Source organism: Gordionus sp. m RMFG-2023, chromosome 1, assembly GCF_954871325.1.
Source record: "Gordionus sp. m RMFG-2023 chromosome 1, tfGorSpeb1-WG-v2, whole genome shotgun sequence".
Taxonomy (NCBI): Eukaryota; Metazoa; Nematomorpha; class Gordioida; order Chordodea; family Parachordodidae; genus Gordionus; species Gordionus sp. m RMFG-2023.
In genome coordinates this window covers 39,422,796-39,444,621 of record NC_088775.1, presented here as the reverse complement: position 1 = coordinate 39,444,621, position 21,826 = coordinate 39,422,796, and the positions used below count along the sequence as shown (strand labels likewise).

The 21,826-nt window shown below is 27.1% G+C and overlaps 1 protein-coding gene across 1 annotated transcript in view; it reads right to left on the bottom strand.

The window, feature by feature from the left end:
• LOC135923004 (probable glutamine--tRNA ligase) overlaps positions 1–21,826 on the bottom strand; it is an 84,632-nt gene that overhangs the window by 33,556 nt on the left and 29,250 nt on the right. The window contains exons 9-10 of the mRNA XM_065457589.1: positions 18,109–18,208; positions 12,566–12,753 (exon numbers count right to left, since the gene is read on the bottom strand). Of these exons, the coding sequence (XP_065313661.1) occupies positions 12,566–12,753; positions 18,109–18,208 (288 nt within the window). The remainder of the gene's footprint in view (positions 1–12,565; positions 12,754–18,108; positions 18,209–21,826) is intronic.

The window sequence follows — 21,826 nt, the reverse complement described above, 5'->3', positions numbered from 1 at the left end:
GTTTTTTTTTACTTTTTATAAAAATGTTTTCACTAAAAATCTTGAATAATAATCATTAGTTTATAAATTATTAACTTTTACATAGTTTAGGTTGTGGGGGAAAGTGGGGTGTAGGGGAAACGTTCCCTCATTGTGCCTATGAAAATTATTAATAAATATATTGATATCAACAATTAGACTGAATATTGTATAAAGGTAATATTCCATTTCAAATCGATCAAGATTCTCCTTAACCCTTGGAATTTTAATAAAATGTTGTATGCCAACTAAGGTGCACGTAACTAAAGCAATTTTCAAATTTTAGGATCTTAGCCCTTATTATTTGGATAGCAAGGGTGAAAATTACCTATTTGCGTTAACAGGAATCTGTTATCATTCAATTAATTTATTAGAAATTAGAGAATTATAAATACTATTCTAACTAATATCAAAATAAAATGTAATTCTATTTATTTAATAATTAATGAATATTAATAGAATGTATTTATATGATCTTATTTATAATAGTAAAAAAATCTATCTGTAGCACATATTTAGGCAAGATTTTTAAAAAATTGTGAGATTGGATGATTTCAAAAATATTTTTGGGCAATATAGCATAATACATGTAAATTACTGTTTTTGAATATTTTCTTTCGAACAAAAATTAAATAATTACATAAATATGTGATGTAGAGTTTCTATAATATCAATATTTTAAATGATAAAACAAATATATATCACTAGCTGATAGCGGTTCCATATCAAGTCAGCTAAACTTTTATCTCGAAACTTTTATTGCGAATGTCGTTTATCGCGAATGAATTTTATAGCGAAACTTTTATCGCGAATCCACATTAGCGAATATTTTTCCGCGAAAACAATATAGCGAAGCAAATATCGCGAATTTTTTATAGCGAAACTCTTATAGCGAAACCTTTAAAGCGAATACATTAGAGCGAAATTTTTATCGCGAATCAATAATCGCGAAAATTTTTACAGCGAAGTAAATATCGCGAAACATAAATCGATAAAACAATATAGCGAAAACTATTTCGCGAAATATAACGCGGTCTATTATTATTTATTTTTTTTTATTAAAATAATTTATTTTATTTATATTTAATGTTAATATTTTATTTATCAACAAATAAACATATTATGATATATATTTTTTATTTATATTATTATATTATGAAATGAAAAATGATTTCTTTTATTTGATATTTTTAATAAAAAAATGATATGCTACTATTGTAATATTATTTTTGTTACAATTTATTAGTGATTTTTACACGCCCAAAATTTTTAGCAAAAAATATTTTTTGAAGTTCAAAAAGATTTTTAAACATATTTTGATAAAAATTTTAAATCTTTTTTGAGGAATTCTTTTGTGAATTTTATTATAAATAAACAATCTTTTATAGTTTTTTTATCGTTTTTGTAAAATTATCTATTTTTTTAGTAATTAAAAGAGGTGGGTTTTCTAAATAATATTTTTTAAAATTTTTTTTATTTAACTTTATTATGTACATGATCTTTTTAAGGATAATAATTTAATCTGACAATTTTTATATTCGTTATGGAAGATGTTCCTTGGAAAAATGACAATGATTATAATCGGTATTTTTAAACATATTAGATTTTTTTTACGGAAAAATATGTATTTTTAACATGTTAAATTAAAATTTTAATTAAGATGCACCTAATAAAAGTGACAATTATCATAATTGTTATTTTTAAAGTTTTTTGACGTAAATCAATTAAAATAAGTATTGTTAACATGTATTAATAAAACTTCAGTGAAGATGTACCCTAGATAAGTGACAATTGTCATAATCCTTATTTTTAAAGTTTTTTGATGCAAATGGGTAAAAATATAGATTGTAAAACTTGTTAAATTAAAATTTCATGAAGATGTACTAAATAAAAGTGACAATTGTAATAATCGTTATTTTTAAACTTTTTTTGACGTATATGGGCCAAAATAAGTATTGAAAACATGTTTAATAACTTCAGTGAAGATGTATACCTAAGATAAGTGACAATGTCATAATCATTTTTAAAGTTTTTGGAATTTTTTTGACGCAAATAGGCAAAAAATAAATTGCTAACATGTTTAAATAAAACTTCAGTGAAGATGTACTATAGATAAGTGACAATAGTCATAATCGTTATTTTTAAAGTTTTTCAATTGTTTGAAGCAAATGGGCAAATAGAAAATGATAACATGTTAAAATAAAATATCTATGAAGATGTACCATAGATAAGTGACAATTGTCATAATCGCTGTTTTTAAAGTTTTTTGATACAAAAGGGTAAAAAAATAGATTGTAAAAATGTCAAATTAAAATTTCATGAAGATGTAAATATAAAAGTGACAATTATCATAATCGTTATTTTTAAATTTTACATTTTTTTGAAGCAAATGGACTAAAATATAAATTGCTAACATGTTAAAATAATATTTCAGTGAAGATGTACCCTAGATAAGTGACAATAGTCATAATCGTTATTTTTAAAGTTTTTGAATTGTTTGACGCAGTTGGACAAAAATATAAATTGTTAACATGTTAAAATAAAATTTCAGTCCAAACAAAAGAACAAATCGATATTTTCATTCTCATAATCGTTGTTCCTTTTATCCTGCTTAAAATTTGATAAAAATATACAAAGTGATTATTAAAGATAGTTGTAACCTATGTTAAATTCTAAACTTTTAAGATATGGATTCACAATCTTATTCCTTTAATTAATAAATTTTAATTCTACAATATAAAAATGTGTAACATTGCATTCACAGTTAGCAAATATTTTTGTATACTAGTGGCAAAATAGTGGCGAGTCTGATTTCAGGGTAGGATTTTTATAGAAAGAACTTAAAAACCATATGAATATTATTTAGTAATATGATACAATCAACATCCTATAAATTTAATGTTAAGATTTTATTATGGATAAAATGGATTAAAATCTATACTTTAACCCATTAACATCAAAGAACTTTAAAAATAATGATTATAAAAATTGTCACATTTCAATGGTATATCTTCATGAAATTTTAATTTAGCATGTTTACAATCTATATTTTAACCCATTTGCAACAAAAATATTGAAAAAACCTTATTAACAATGATTATGACAATTGTAACTTATCTATGGTTCATCTTCACTGAAATTTTATTTTAACATGTAAGCAATTTATATTTTTGCACATGTGCGTCTAAAAAAATCAAATAATATTAAAAATAACGATTATGACAATTGTCACTTTTCTATGGTACATCTTTATGAAATTTTAATTTAACATGTTTACAATCTATATTTTTACCCATTTGCGTCAAAAAAATTCAAAAAACTTTAAAAATAACGATTATGACAATTGTCACTTATCTAGGGTACATATTCACTGAAGTTTTATTTAAATGTTATCAAAACTTATTTTGGCCCATTTACGTCAAAAAAAGTTTAAAAATAATGATTATGATAATTGTCATTTATCTAAGGTACATCTTCACTGAAGTTTTATTTAAACATGCTAGCAATATTTATTCTAACCCATTTTGGTCAAAAAAATTCAAAAAACTTTAAAAATAACGATTATGAAAATTGTCACTTTTCAATGGTACATCTTCATGAAATTTTAATTTAGCATGTTTACAATCTATACATTTAGCCCATTGACTTCAAAAAAATTCAAAAAATTTATAAAATAATGATTATGACAATTTTCACTTTTCTATGGTACATCTTCATTAAATTTTTTTAACATGTTTACAATCTATATTTTTACCCATTTACGTTAAAAAAATTGAAAAATAATGATTATGATAATTGTCACTTATTTAGGGTATATCTTCACTGAAGTTTTATTTATACAAGCAATATTTATTTGAACGTATTTTGGTCAAAATAATCAAAAAACTTTAAAAATAACGATTATGACAATTGTCACTTTTCAATGGTACATCTTCACTGAAATTTTATTTTAACATGTTTACAATCTATATTTTTACCCATTTGCAACAAAAAAAATTTAAAAAACTTTATAAACAACGATTATGACAATTTTAACTTATATCTATGGTACATCTTCACTGAAATTTTATTTTAACATGTAACAACTTATATTTTTGCCCATTTACGTCAAAAAGTTGTAAAAAAAACTTTAAAAATAATGATTATGACTATTGTCGCTTTTATATGGTACATCCTAATTGAAATTATAATTTAACATGTTAAAAATAAAAATACCAATTATGATAATTGCCATATTTCCAAGGAACATCTTCATTGAATTTATAATTTAACATCTTTTCAATATAAATGATATTTTTACCCATTTGAGTCAAAAAATTTCAAAAATCTTAAAAATAACGAATATGACAATTGTCACATTAAAATATTATCCTTAAAAAGATCTTAAAATAACATAAATAAGTTAAATATAAATATTTAAAAAAAATTATTTAGCCACCTCTTTTAATATACATAAGAAACAGATAATTTTTCAAAAATGATAAAAAAAACTATAAAAGATCTCACCTAAAAATTGTTTATTTATAATAAATTTCACAAAAGAATTCCTCAAAAAAGATATATTTACAAGGAAGATTTAAAATTTTATCATAATATGTTCAAAAATCTTTTTGAACTTCAAGAAATATTTTTTACTTAAAATCTTGGGCGTGAAAATCACTAATAAATTGTAACAAAAATAATATTACAATAGTAGCATATCATTTTTTATTAAAAAACATCAAATAATAAATAATATGTTGTTTTCTTTTAAATAAATGCATTCGCAATATATTTATTGTTTCGCGGTAATGCGCTCGCGATAATGACTTCGCGCAAACATATTCGCGATAAAAAATTCGCTGTAAAGTGTTCGCGTAAAATGTTTCGCTAAAACGTATTGCTCTAATAAATTCGCGGTTAAATTTTCGAGGAAATAAATTCGCGACAATGGCTTCGCGAAATTGTCTTCACTATAAATGTTTCGCGGAGATAAATTCGCAGAATTGGTTTCGCTTACCTTCGCTATAAAAACTTTTTGCGATAAAAGTTTTGCGATAAAAGTTTTGCGAGAAAATGTTTCACGATAGAAGTTTCGCTGAATTGACCTGATAAGGCTGATAGCCCATCAAGAATAATGGGGAATCAGAATTTTCTCCTTTATTCAATGATGAATAAATAATAAATTACCTTTATTTACGATAATGAATCAGAATAATCAAATGACAGGAATAGATTATCCGCATTCATTCTTCCAAGATTTCCATAAATTTTTAGAGAAAAGTCCAAATATAATGGAAAATATGGAAAAAATATGATTTGTGAGTTATGATATTTATCAATTCTTTTAACAAATTTTTCACATCCAGACGCAATGGTTTTTGCTCTATCACTTCGTATAAAATCTACACTCATATCAAAGAATTATTTTTGCTTTTAAACCTTACCTAAATACTCTTTTAAAAAAAGACTAGCCATATAGATTCGAAATGGGGGCAAACCTGATTATCTCACAAATACTGTAGTCGTATCTACCTTATTGCAATTGGCTATTTAGAAGAATATTGCCAAGGGTCAAAACCCAGAGTCTTAACTTATTAAGTATACGTATCAATTAGGATTTGGTGTTAAGGGAGAAGACAAAATAACTCCACATGTCATTTGTATTATATCCAAAATTCTCTTCCTAACATGATTATTATGAAAGTATACTTTAAAAATGCTTAAATAGCAAATTTCGTGAATATTTTATAAATTGTTTTTATCCCAAATTTCCTAATTATTCAAAATTCTTAAGACATACTGTAACATTAAAACTAATTTATTCAGCCCACATGTCACTTTGACGAAAGGATCTTGCAGGAGGCACGTGTCCTCATTTATTTTACCCTGGTATTCATGATCTCATCCATTATCTTAAATCCAAATATATATTTGGATATATATATATATATTTGGTATCTTGATGATTAAACAATCTGTTGCTCTTCCTAAAATAATTGATTTCAATTTCTTAAAGCCAATTTTAAGATTCATTCTTAATAAGTCCAAATCCAAAATCTGTTTCCATGATAACAATATACAAAACCTTCATCAGGAAAGATTAAATTTTTTATTGAGTATATAAATAATAAAAAATAAAAAAAATAAGAAAATTAATTTAATTAAAAAAAGTATATTCAAACATGTTTCAAATATTTGTTCATATTGAATGCAATAAGTATATATATATATATAAGAATAATAAAAATTTTGTAATTTATTCTCATCAAAATAAGATAAATTTCTGATCCACACCTTATATTCTGATTTACCCATCATCAAATTAAGAAAATACTAATTCCTTGTCATTCCTATGGGATATCAGCTAGTAATCTTATAAAATACAAATATTTATTATATTGTAGGAAACAATGGCCACAAAGCCCTCCTTGGTAAATTTTTATCTACAGAGTTTTGAATAAGTTTGCATCTTCTCATGATATGGATCCATTCTTCATGATAATCTTTATTATAAGAAAATATATTTTGATACAGGTACAGGGGTCAGGCCATATTTTAATTTTTTTAAATATACCCGGGCCAGGTTTAAAAATTTTAAAGATACCCTGGTCGGGCTGTATATTTAAAAAGGCCATTATTATCTTAAAAAATTGAAAATAAATATAGTATATTTTAAAAAAATTTAGACCGGACCATTTCAAAAATTTTTTTAAAAAAATCCAGGGAAGACTGTACAAATGCTTTGATATATTTATTACCTTCATATAAATTTTCATTATATTAATTCCATAAAATCTGTAAAAATTATATTTATGTGCTCAATAAAAAAAATATTCCTAAATAAATTTTTTTATATTCATTTGCATTTAAAACCTAAAAAATTTATTCTTGCTAGATGAAGATTTTGCCTAACTTAAACCCGCCTATTCTGTGGATAGACTGAAAGATATTGGGTTGGTGAGTGGGAGGGTTAAAAAATATTTTTAAAACAATGGGCAGGTGAATTTGAAATATTGACTTCTATTTATTATTAGTTCTATTTATTATTAGATATTATTTTTTTAAATGATAATTTATAAGTTTAAGTAAAAAACATTAAAATAATATATAAAGAGCCGACATTGGAGAGGCAAGTTAAACAAATTTTTAAATAAATGAGCAGGTAGGTACACCAAAACCTGCCCATTGCAGATCTCAGTCAGGATGACATCAACAGCAGATCATAATGGATTTTACTTCTGCCAAAGAATATATATAAATGATATGCGTCTGACTTTTATTTTCCCATGCATTAACCACCAGAGTTCTGCAAATGACAACATTTTCAGGCCCAATGGGAATTTAGTTAATGCTCATCCCAAGTTTTGCTTGGCCCAATTTCAATTTTTTACTAAGGTTGCTTGACCTTTTTTATAATATATTTGCTAAATTATGATATTTTATAGAAGTGATAATTCAAAAAGTTTAGTGTTTTTAATTTAACCACTCTCCAATATTATAAATAGTGTTTATTTTGGTGTTCAGCAGCATATATTTTGGTCTTGTATTTAAAAAAAAAGTTAATATACAAAACCATCACCTAGCAAGATTAAATAATATTTTATTGAGTTCATAACTAAAAAATTACAGCTATTATAAAATTCAGAGTTGTTAAAGTATCTAGATATAAAAATATGGTATCTGTATCTAGATATTATTTTAGAGGTATCTGTATCTGTTTTTAGATAGTTTTTAAGATAAATTTTGATATACTATTATTTAATGCTTTTTTGTATTATAAATAAAAATACTTGAGTGTAAATTTATTTTATTTCACATGAGCTATAAATTTATATTAATATATATTAAAAAATTATATATATATGTAAAATATTAAAACTAATATATAAAAAAGAATATATAAATATTAATTAAATATTATGTCCGAGTTATCAATAACAAGCAAATTCTGATATTACAATCCATCTCAAGGAATTTGCCTTTTTAATTGCAATGGAATTGGTATTTTATTTTATTATATTAATTTTTAAGATTAATATTTATGACAAAAATGACGAAATACCATGGCCATTTATAAACCATATTTTAAAATAATATCTCAAAATAAAGAAAACAAATGTCTGTTAGTAAAATGTTTGCCATGTCCAAAAAATATGAAAATTTCAGTTAGCATTACCTCAACTTGCAACATTGTAAAACATTTAAGGGTATAGATACTAAATAAATGTTTACAATTTTAATTTTAAATTTTAAGAGAAAACATCAAACACTCTTAATCCAAATAAAAAAGGGAAAGGAGAAAAAATTTATTAAAGAAAATATTGGACTAGGCTCATCGTCCATTGTTTTTTTTTCAAAAGACCTCAGACTTTAACCCAAACCATTTTAGATGATTTAATATCTGATTTTATTATAGATAGCATTCAGCCATTTTCAATTGTTGCAAATCCATCATTTATAAAAATGATCAAAACATTAGCTCCACAAAAAAATATAATTTGCAGACAGACAGTAGTTGCTAGAATTTCCCAAAGATGGGAGAATGAAAAGAAGAAAATCATTAAAAGTCTAATAGAACCATCGTTAATATGCACAACAACAGATTGTTGGAGTGCCTATCGCCGGTAAACAAATTTCCCATCTCATTATTAAATTGAAAAATTTTAAACAAATGAACCTGAAATTTTGTTTACCACTCTTAAATGCCTTACTTAAAGGAATTGAAAATAGGTAAATTAATAATAAATTAATCAGTATTTAATAATTCTAGGTTAATTGGGACAATTTTTGAAGATAAAAATATTTTGGCAACTATGCTTCATCCTTTTTTTAAACTAGATTGGACATGGTTGCAAATGGATGAAAATTTTAATTTAAAAAAAACAATTAATACAAAGATTAGTTCAGGAATTATCAGTCTTCAAATGAGTGCAAATTAACCTCTGAAAAAAAACTAATAATTTAATATCCGATTTTTTTCAGTATCCCACAGCAGGAGATATGATTGTTAATGATTTAAATTCTGATAATCAACAAATTTTAAATAGTTTTTTCAAAAATGAATGCCAAGATTTTAGTATTTTTAAACAATATCCTGATATAAAAATGTTATTCATTAAATATAACACCACAATCTCTCCCAGCACTCCTGTTGAAAGACTTTTTATAATAGCTAAAAATGTCTTTACAGATAAACGAGGATGTCTTAAACCAAAATTTTGAAAATATTTTATTACTGAAATCTAATAATTATTTATAATCATTTAATCATATATTATATTATTTTATTAATGACATATAATAATTATTTTATTAATGACATATAATAATTATTTATAATATTAATCATATATTATATTAATATCTAAAAATCATTATTTTAGTTATATTTTGATAAATGTGATATCGAGTCAATAAATTTTTTAGATCATTTCATGAATTTTCAAAATAGAATCCTAATTTAGGTTTATTCAAACCTTATCTAAGAGTATAATAAAAATGTATCTGTACCTAGATACATTTTAAATTGTATCTGTATCTAGATAAATTTTTAGACTATGTATCTGTATCTAGATCCATATAAAATGTATTTTTTAACAACTCTGATAAAATTAATAAAAACAGTATATTCATGCCGCATCACGTCAATACCGCGAAATGCATTATCGCAAAAAGATATTACCGCGAATGCATCATAGCGAAAACAGTATCATGAATGCATTATCGCGAATGCATTATAGCGAATGTATGACCGTGAATGCATTTTAGCAAATGTATTAAAGATAAGACATTATCGCGAATGCATTTTCGCGAAAACATTATAGCTAATGTATTAGCGCGAAAGCATTATCGCGAATGCATCATAGAGAAAACAGTATCACGAATGCATTACAGTAAATGTATGACCGCGAATGCATCATAGCAAATGTATTAGAGCGAAGACATTATCGTGAATGCATTTTCGCGCAAACATTATAGCGAATGTATTAGCGCGAATGCAATACCGCGAAATTATTATAGCAAATGCATTACAGCAAATATATTATCGCGAATGCATTATAGCAAATGCACGCGAATGCATTACAACGAATTAATTATCGCGAATGTAATATCATGAATTAATTATCATGTATGCAATACTGATTTATATTTGACAAATGATCGATATAATTAATATAAAGTTTAAAATTCTTTACTACTTATCCAATTACTTCTTTTAATATATAGTTCATCTTTATTATGTTTTTATATTTTAAATATATTTGGGAACAATAAATTTGTCATCTTTTGGAAATTCCTAGCTGATAATATATTTCCCGATCTCTATTTTTCTAAAGAAATTCTTTAAACTCACTAATTATATTGTAACTCATTTAGCAAGTTGAGACCTTTTTCAAAAAACGAGAAAACCAGCCTAATTGACGTTTCTTGTAACTCTAAAACACGTCACTTGCTATTTATGAAGTTCAGTATTCTCAATTTTTTTTAATAATTAGATTAAATCGTTTTTTAAGAAATTTGAAATACTAATATAGATCAATATAATGGGAACACGTCTAGCTTATTTTTATTCCAATAAAATATATACGCTAAATTAAATAAAATCAATTTATGAAGGTTTATTCTTTTTATTTGATAAATATGAAAATAAAAATAAGCTAGACGTGTTCCCATTATATTGATCTATAGTAGGACGCTCGCCTTTTTTTCAAATTTTTTTCGTAATTATAAATTATAATAGAAAACACAAAGCATATTTTGAGATCCGTAAAATTATTAAAATATTAAAAATTTATGTAATTAATTTATCCTTTTTTTTCTTGCATACGCCAATTTGATATTAAGGGCCATATTTTACCAATGTTCTTTTTAAGTTTGTAAGATTCAAAAGGTTGTAGCCTATTACTTGATAGTTTTTCGATATATGGAACCCGTATCTTGAGGTCTCGTTAAAGCTGTTGAACTGGACTAATATTCCACTCTTTCCAATTTTTCTTCTCATGGCATAATTTTATCATTATCAGATATAGAATAAATATATGAGGTAAAATTTTTTTAGCAATTTTATTGATGTAACAGTAGTAGATTCATGAAAGTTACGGAATCGAGTGTATCCTGATGATAATAATTACCATATTTCTGAAAACCTCTGGTAAATAAAAAGATGAATACAAGTAGAGGTCATCCTAATCAATTTTCCTCACTAAATGAAACATCTGAAAATTCTTATGGCCATTATGTTACATTATTATCGATAACAAAAAGCAACGTTGTAAGCTTGTCAGAGGCAGACAAGATATAAGTAACATGTGTCAAATACCAATACATATTGATTGTTTAAAAAAAATTCATAAAATATAAAAATTACAAAATTGTATCTTATAAATATAAAATATGTTAATAAATTTTAAAAATATGAATTCATATTTCGATTTTTTGCACTAATAGAATTTTATCTTATCTTTATACCCCTAAAAGTCAACGTTGCAGATATGCAACGGTTCAGATTTTTTTATGATTTCTTAGTTAGACTAAAATAAATAAAAAATTATGTGGTTTTTAGTAAATCTATAATTTAGAGGAAATATATTCATCCTTTGGCCCACCAATATATAAGAGCTATGGTATTAAAATTTGAATACTGCTTTAGGCCTGAATATAAAATTTCAACTAAATAGCAAAGTCCCGCAAAAACCATGTTTTTTAGTTCGATTTGACATGGAATGGCCCATAAATCAAGTAAAAATAATTGTTCATTATTTATATATTTTTTTTATATATCGATAACTTTTAAATAAAAAATCCCTCCGACGTCTTATTTATAATTAATTTTACAAATTTCCTTATGTTTTTTGAAAAAAATAAGATGATAATGTTTTATATATAATATTTGTTTACAAGCCAATGTAATGATATCATATTACGTGCTATCAAATCCGCAATTCCATCTAGACTGGAACCAAACGGTATTTTTAGAACCGATGGAATGTCCTTAATTCCTTGGTCAAGGGGTCAGCTCCTGGTTTGGGAGTTGACCTTCATTGATCCAAATGCACCATCCCACCATTACATCGTTGCCCTCGCCCTCACAGAAACCCAGAAAATCACCAAAAACAGTTCCATACATCCTATTTTCTCATTCATACCCATAGCCTGCTCCATTCGCATAGCAAGGCTCATTTTTTAAAGAATGGGCAGACGGTTCTTGAAAAAACCGATCAGCCTAAGGAATCTCTTTTCTTACGACAAAGGCTTGCTATCACCATTATTAGCTTATCTAAGTTTTATATCTACCATGCCTCATTATGCTTCCTTTCTTCGCTTCTCTTTCCTAGTTTTTATTTACTATTTTCTTTTTTAGACATCCTCCTTTTAAAATCCTTTATTCTTTAACCTTTCCACTAGATTCTATTTTTATATTTTTCACATTCATTAATTTTATCTTACACAAAAACAATTCTACGTCATTACCTATTGATATTATATTATATCAACTTATTCAAATAAAGTAAACAATGACCAGTTAAAATAAAAAAGAAGTTACAAACAGAAATAAGAAAATTACTTCAAAAAGCGTCAAATTTATGACCACATCCCTATCCTTCCAAGGAGAAGGGGCCGGGTCGAACCCTTTCATTTCATCTGAGCTTTGGTGGCACACGTAGGCTAGGCCCTTCTCGATAAGTCTGACGGCCATAAGGTAAAGACGGTTGAAGTAGTCAGATGAATGAGTTATCCTGTAGGGGGTGTAGCCTAAGTAAGTAATATGAAAATTGAGATAATGTATTGTGATTGACTACACGTAAAAAAATTGCCTACTTCGAATGTAGGAAAAATTTATATTATCATTATTAATATCAATGTAAAAATATATTTATTGAGTGAGAGTTCAAAAATAAAAGTATTAGCGTAGAGATTTAATGTATTATTTGGTATAAGAAAGACAAGGAATATATGGGGGGAAATGTCAAGCTCCAGTCGTCAAAAATCCTATCTTAGCCTTCTCGAGCATTAGCTCATATTTGATAAGCCTATAAATTTAATTCTTAGGTCCCAAGCCGATTTAAAAATCGAATTGCAGTGTTCTAATAGTTTAGTAAAATCAATTTAATGCTTAAAAACATTCATGCGCTCACAAAAAGATGGATGTTAAAAAATGGCATAATAAAACGATTATGAAATCTATTGCAGGAAAGATGAGGTCAAAGACGTTTTAGGATCGTTATTCTCAAACGGCTTTACAACCGATTTTTTGTAACAAATTTGGATAGGTGTTATAGACTGAAAAATGTAATAACGAGAAAGCATTAAGGAGTAACAACATGGTTAAGTACTAAGTACACCAAGCTATTAAAATGGTATTGTTAAGATCATAGGAATATGTTTTGTTCGGAAGTATGATTTAAACAGTTGTTTTAAAATGCTCATTTTTATTTATTATGTTTCAGAATTATAATATTGATTAATAGATTTTTATTTTAATATTCAGGCTTAAATTGTCAGTGAGAGATGCCATAAAAAGGGACAGCTGTATAAATCCTTTCAAATCGTCCATTAGTAAGATTAATGACTTTTACACCATATGTTAAAAAAAACTACAACATTTTACTTATCATTTGAGTACAATAAGCCCGTTTATCATTAATTATTCATAAAATCTTTTCATTTTCTTAAGTTAAAATTTTACTGTGTCCATCCAACTGGACGTCTGAAAAATTTTTATTTGGGCCTGGCCGGGTAAAAAAATTATTGAACTAGATTATTGATGAATTTTGATATTTGATAGAAGTTATATTCCATAGAGTGTAGTGTTTTTAATTTAACCACTCCTCAATATTATAAATAGTTTAGTTTGTTGTTCAATTATATATATTTGGGTTTTGCTTTGGAAACAGGCTGGGCTGAATATATATATCAAAGACTAATTGTATAAAATTTGGTTCAAAAATTACACGGGATTATAAAAAATGATGATACCACAAAAATTTATATTATTATTTTATTGCAACACTAATATTTTTCTCTAACAGGCATTCTGTCATATTATTGAAAGATATCGTTTTAAAAAAATCCTTATACTAAGACTAACTAGGCTTAATTTTGGTTCTTAATTATGAATTATAGTCAGAAAAGTAAACCAGACACCATTAATAAGTTTTTTTTAATATATAGATTTTGATATAAGGTAATATCTTTAAAATACGCTTAAAGGTTTACTTATTTTTATTTTTTAAATCTAAAAATTACTATTCAGAAGAGCCATTTATAATATCAAAGAAAAAAAGACAAGTCGATTTTAAAACTTTTTTTATAAAAATTCGTGCCATGGGCCACGACTCTAAAATTTTATACCATCTTGCAATCTAGATGTTATTCAAAAGTGTAATTTGCCACTACTCAATTATCTTACTATATTATTTTTCCTGGAGATATAAATTGTTTATGTATATTCATGTAAAAACCATAATATTATAAATCCCATTAAAACAAAATAATAGAGCCAAATCATCTAATCAAATAATTTTCAAACTTTGGGAGTGGGGGAGATGGGTGGGGTTAAATAATTTCTAATGGGCATGTGCGTTAAATTATTTTAGAACAAATGGATGGGTGTTCCCAGTGCCCCCTATAACGGGTGGGGGGTCCGAAGAGTGGGGATACTTTAAAAATTTTTTTATTGTTTTGCTATATCCATCCATAACTAAGTGATTTCTGGTTTATGAATGAAATAATAAGACCCCCCCCCCCATTTATTATTTAATTTAATATGTATTGACAAAAATTTTGGTCGATCCAAAAATATTAACCAAAAAAATACAAATGCTTAATTAAAAATTGTTAAAAATTGCACATCCCATAATATAAGAGATAATAAATGGACAGACCACATTAGAAAAAGACATGGTGGGCTTAATTTGAAGAAAAGCTTTGAAATAGTAGCCTTTAAGAATATTACTCAAAATTGAACAAATAGCAAAGTAATGCCTTATTAAACTCATTGCAGATTCTGAACCTGTACTCAAAATGTATATACAACAAAATAAAGAAAGAAGAAGGGAGACAAAAAAATAAGAGATTAAAAACGTATTATATTCAAATCTATTATCGTTGAAAATAGTGAAACGAAGCCCCTTGAAAGACTGATAGACATATATTGTACGGGAAATACAACTGGTCTCGATATTAAAAAGAATATAATATCCAAACTTGGCTACATGAATTTACCAGCTATGATGGCGCCTCAAACATGAGTGGAAGAATCAATGGAGTGCATTGATTAGAGCGGAGGCGCCAAAAGCAGCTTTTATTTGGTGATATTGTCATCGATTAAATTTAATCATTGTTCAATTATGTCAATCAATAAAAGAACTGCGTAATTTTTTAGGAATATTAGACGAGATTTTTATATATTTTAATGGTGTTAAAAGATATGAGTGCTCAAATCATGTCAAAGTAATGTATTGAGTAAATCGCAACAATTTCGTTAATATTATTTTATTTGTGTAGATTTAAAATGTTTATTTTATATTTATAGAAGCTAGCTCTCGTCATATGCTATTGTAAATTTTTTTATACTTTATAATGCCTTGAGGGCAGCTTTAATAAATTTAAATGATTCTGAAGATCCTGCCGCTTCCACAATGGCTAGTGCTATAGTCTATTGTTGATAACAAGTAGAGATGTACCGATATTTTTAATCGGATCGGGCCGATATTTCACCCGTTTTATAATATCGGTCACCGACCAATATTATAAAATTTTCCGAATCGAACCGATATAAAATGGCGTCTTTAACAAAAATAAAATGTTATAAAATTTTTTAAAAAAGTTATATCTAAAATCATTTTTTTAAAATAATAATAATTAATTAATAAACATTCTGCCATATTGTTATTTTTTTGCGCATTCTGTTTATAAAAGTGTGTGATAATCTCTTCAGAATCTGTTTTTAGTTAAGCTGGTGATATTGACAGTTACCATCGCCGCAGGCTGACCTTTGGTAAATTGGAAATTTTGGTACTAAAAAGAAATCTTCGATATATTAATGAATATTATTTTAAATATTTATTTCAAATTTCATAATAAATTTGTTTATTACTTATGTATATAGGTTAATGTTATTACTTATTATATAAAAGTGATTTAACAATAAAAATATTTTATATACTTTAAGAATTCCAATTGAATTGAATAAAAACTATAACTGATCATTGTAATATATTTAATGACATAAGTTATGGTATAGTTAAATTATAAATGTTATACTAATAAAAAGTATATTAAAAATTAAAACTATTGGTATCTTTACAGAATACAAATATAGATATGATATCGGATTGGTAATCGGCCGATAATTTAATATCGGGAATATCGGATCGGATCTGCCTCCAAAAAGTGGTATCGGTACACCCCTAATAACCAGTTTGGCTTGTACAAAATTGCAAACCATTTTGAAGGATAGGATTTGCAATAAATCAAATTCAATTGGCAAAAGATTGCTGATTAATTTGTGAAGTATAATTTAAATAATTGTTTTAAATTATTTTTTAATCCTAATATATAATAACACTGAATTTTTGGATGTTTCTTCAAAGGCACAAGATTTTATGAAGGAGAGAAATCTACCGTTTGATTTTGAAAGTTCCAGACTTTAAACATTACAATCCAAAAAGGAGGGGTATATATATATATACTTTCATCATTAAATATATTATTTTTTTAGCTTTAAAACCAGTGCGTTATTGCTGCAGTTGATTTGATTATTATGCAGTTTAATGAAAGATTTAATGATGAATCAATGAAATTTTTAAATCAAACATCATTTTTACACCAGAGGGAATGGCGGAAAAGCCAATGTTAAAGATGATATCGAGGATATCTGTGAATTTTACCATTTAAAATGTTGAAGTTTCGAAATATTTATAAGATGGCTAAAATTAGTGATCTGCATCGGGCCTAATTTTTCAAGCCCGGCCCGAAATTTTTTTTAAAAATGTTTTGCCAGTCCGGCCCGAACCCGAAATTTATTTTAAATAAATTTACCGGCCCGGCCCGAACCCGATTATTTTAAATAGAATTAGGGACTCTGGTCGGATACGGGCCGGGCCTAACTTTGCAGATCTCTAGCTTAAATGGGGGATGTAATTATTACTCGTGACCTAGAGGTTAAAGAATCTAAAGATTTGTCAGATTCTGAGAATTGTAAATTTATTTAATTAAAATATTTTTACTAATACATTATTTAGCTTCTTCTTCTTCTGATGATGATAATTCTGAGACTTATGGTTCAGCCTGGAAAAATTATTCGTTTAATTTTTCTCCTTTCCCTAATTTAACAATTTTATATAATTATTTATTAACCATTCCTAGTCCTACTACCTCATGTATTGCCGAAAGGGTCATGAGTAAAATTAAATTAATTAAAACAAGACTTCGTATATCCATTTCTCATAATTTAGCCATTTTATCAATGGAAATTTTTTTTTATTTTAACAATTAAATATTGATGAAATTATAAATTATTTAGCTTTCTCTTCCTTTAATTTATCTAAATTATCAATTTAAAAATAATATTTTTATAGTATATATTTTACATTTTATTTATATTATATGTTAAAAATTTATGCAATGAAATTGAAATTTATGAGTGTCAAATTTTTTAAAACATTTTTCAAGGGGTGGAGAGGAGGGGTACTTTTCAGGGGGTATTCTGTTTCCATCGCTCAAAAGGTGTAGAGGCCACTGGGTGTTCCAGTTTAAAACCCGCGCATTTCAGGGCTTTAGTACAAAATGCTTAACTGTGCCTTCCCGCTTATTACATTTGCTATATCCATTTGAAAATAACGTTCCTAAAACGGTGTCAGTGATGAGCATTCGTTTTTCCCATCTCAATTCGTGATCACATGAACTTTTTGAACATAACATTGTTTAACTTTACCGAAACTATATAGAGAGACTAATGTCAGATATGGGTATGGCCAATAGTAAAAAGTTTAATAATTTTTCAACGGAATACATAGGAAATATTTGTAAAGAAGAATAACACTTAAAGAAAACTTTCGAAAAATAGGAACAAACAAAATAATAAATTTTAAGATAAAAATTTACCTAACCAAGACACCATCTCTTCAATACCCAAAAAGAATTTTTCCTCCTCTTTTTCAGGATTTGTATCGTCGTACCGAAGGTAACATATTCCATCGTTGGCCTATAAGTATTAAGGAAGTTTATAATATTACATAATATATAATAATTATTTTATTTTTTATGGGGCTAAAATTTTTATTTATTTTGGAATACAGGAATTCCACTATGAAGAAGTTTTAAAAAAATGTTCAAAAATTTATCATGTTAGTGAATTAAGATTCTTGCCAAGCTTATATCTTTTCTAATTTGTGGTATTGAAGACTGAGTTAAGGGACCTGGGTAAACTTGGATATTTTTTCTAAATATTTTACAAGAGAATCAACAAGTCTATTTCATAAGATGGCATTAATATTAGATAGACCATAACCTTAATTTTAAAATTTGTTTACAAGGAAGATGAAGCGAATATTATTCGAAATGATAAAATGTATTGGCATAAATACATTTCCCAAAACAGTTGATGGTGCCACGTTAATCTCAGAAAATATTGAATATAAAATTTGGCTCGACTTTTAAAATTTTAATTTAGGAATTCAAGGATGAAACGCAACTAATATTAATCTAAATTCAAATATCTCTCAGCAAATTAGATATTTTTCATAGAGCAGAATTAATCCTTTCAAAGTCTAAGCAAAATGCACGTATGATTATATCTATCCAGTCCCGCCATTTGAAAAAAAAATATTTTGTTCTGCAAAAATGAGTTTAAAACGCATTTTAGATTATTCATTATTCTTGAATAAAAATCTCGTTATTAATTTTATACTAAAAAATATAAATAAATTTAAATAATTAAATCAGCTGTGAATGAAATTTTTTTGCGAGTAGAGGTAGACGTAATTTTCTGAAGTTAAAATTTTGTCAGTTGACGAAAATTTTTTCATCTTCAGAGTACATATGTGATCTATAATTTAAACATAAAAAGATTTTTTTTCTCTTTAGCTTTCACCTTTTCTAGTGGTAAGCTCCTTCAAGGGGAAAAAATTAACTTTTATACTAGAATAAGTCTTGAGAAAAAAAGTATAAAATATTTTAAAAAATTTATTAATGTATAACTTTAGGTAAGTGTTTGGGTTATCTCATGTTATTTCATAAATTCAAATACAACCATTATTATCATACTTATGATAATTTTGACATAGATTGCGCCGAAGCCCTAGTCTCTACTAATGGATAAGAAGTTTGTCATAAGATTACTTAACAATATTTATTGGTTAGCTTAAAATAATTCCCGTTTAAATCTTTATAAATGATTTTGCCGCTTATATTTAAAAGTATATTTATCTTCTATATTTTTGATATTTTAATATCTAAGATTTGATTCATACTATCTCTTTTATCTAATTTATACTTGGCTCTAACTTTATGGCCCCATTCAAGTTTTGGCCTTCCTCTTTTACGTTTTCCCATATAGTTTGTAGACTTCTCTCGTCTGATTCTTGGCCATGTTTCCGAACTATATAGAATAGTTGTTTGTACTAAGGAACTGTGAATTTTTCCATTCAATTTGTGTGGGATTTATTTGTCAGAGAGCACTCCAGATAAAGATCTCCACTTTAACCACCCTTGATTAATTTTACTCTTTATCTTCTCTATTGTGCCGTTGTATAGTGGAGCCCAAATATTTGCAGCTATTAATTGCCGATATCTGCCATTCATTTATAACAATGCTCTCTGTTTCATCTCCTCCTATCACCATATATTCCGTCTTTCCTCTGTTTAATTTTGGTCCGTGCTTTTCTAGGATATTCATCCAACTCGCTAATCTTTCTTCTATTTCATCCTTGGATTCGGCAAGTATCACAATCTGCAAATATCATATTCCACGGGACTAATTGAGGTATAGACTGTGATAATACATCTATTACTGTAATGAAGAGAAGTGGGCTGAGAGCCGACCCTTGATGTACTCCCTGGGCTTGTGAAGCCTGTTGAAGTACCAGTTGTGCTACGGACCATTGTTGTATGGCCCATATACATATCCTTTATTATTCTTATATATATTTTTCGGGAACCTTTTTGTGGCATAGCACCCACCAGATAAGTTTTCTTGGGATTCTATCAAAGGCCTTTTCTAGATCGAGAAAGACCGTGTGTAGCTTTTTGTTCTTTTCCCTGTATTTTTCGCTCATTTGCCTAATTGCGTAGATTGCATCAGTTGTTGATCTTCCAGGCATAAAGCCAAACTGAGTCTCTCCATCTCTTAACCTTTTTTCTATTGTTTTTTCGTAAAGTTTTAGAGTGTGACATAAGTTTTATGCCTATGTAATTTTGAGAATTGTGTGGATCTCCTTTATTTTTAATGATAGGAACTAGATAGCTCTGCTTCCATTTTTGAGGAATCTCTTCTTTTCACAGTATTTTCTGTGAGGCTCCTAAAGCTTTAAGGCTTTCTATTGGAATATCATCTGAACCCCTAGCTTTGTTGTTTTTCATATGCTTGAGGCAGTTATTATTTCTTGTTCTCTTATTTGCTGTATAAGGTTTTAACATGGGGAGTGTTCATCTAGATGTAGTATGTGGGGATTAAAGTTGAGAAGCTCCTGAAATTATTCTTTCCATCTATTCATTTCTTTTTCCTTTATTATCAATTTCCCATCTTTATTTTTAATTACTTTCGGAGCTCCATTTATATCCCTGGAATTCTCGCTAATCTGTATATTTTATTTTGCCCTTCTTTATTATGTAGTTCTTCATACATGTCATATATGCCATAGCTTTGGCCCTAGCTACCGCCTTTGTAGCTATTCTCTTGGATTTTTTGTAATTTGCCTTGTCATCTAAGTTTTTGGATTTGTACCATTTTTATATAGGGTTTTTTTCTCCTGTATAGTGGTTTGTACCTCTTCATTCCACCACCATAGTTCTTAGTATGATTTGTTGCCTCCCCTTGTCAAGCCTAATGTCGATTTGGTAGTGTCTATTAATCTGGATGAAAGGTCTGTCCACATTTTTCACTGACTTGTGAGGAATCTTTTGTTTCAATGTTTGTATTGATTGCAAATGCATCTGTCATTGATTTTAATCTACCCCATTTGATGAATATCTTGTTTTGAGTGGATTTATTTGTGATGTGTAAATCTATGACTAGTAGCTTGTGTTGCGCGGCAATATCTTATCCTGGGATGACTTTGCAGTCTATTACATCTTTTAATTTTCTGTGAGAGATAAGCATGTAATCTATCTGAGTTTTTCTTGTACCACTTTCATATGTTATTAAATGACTGTCTTTTTTCCTATAGTAGGTGTTGGTTAAGACAAGGTCGAAGGCTTGCACAAATTTCAGTACTTGCTCTCCTTCATCATTTCTTTCTCTATATCCAAAACCACCATGATGCCTTTTGTAGCTGTCTCTTGCTTTCCCCACATGCGGATTCAAGTCTCCACCTATTATGACTAGATCATCCTTAGGGATTTCCATTACACCTTCATCAAAGATAGCTCTAAAGTCATCTTTCTCTTCTTCTTTGCAATCCGTTTGAGACATATACTGAAGGAATGTGTAGTATTGATTGATCAATGCAGAGTTTATTTTCATTAGTCTATCAGAGATCCTGTTGACTTCTACCACCTGAGGATAATGCCGACACCATTCCTATTGCTAAGAATTCCATTATAGTAAAATTTATAACCATCCAATCATTAAAGTTTTCGGACCTTTCCATTTCGTCTCTTGTAT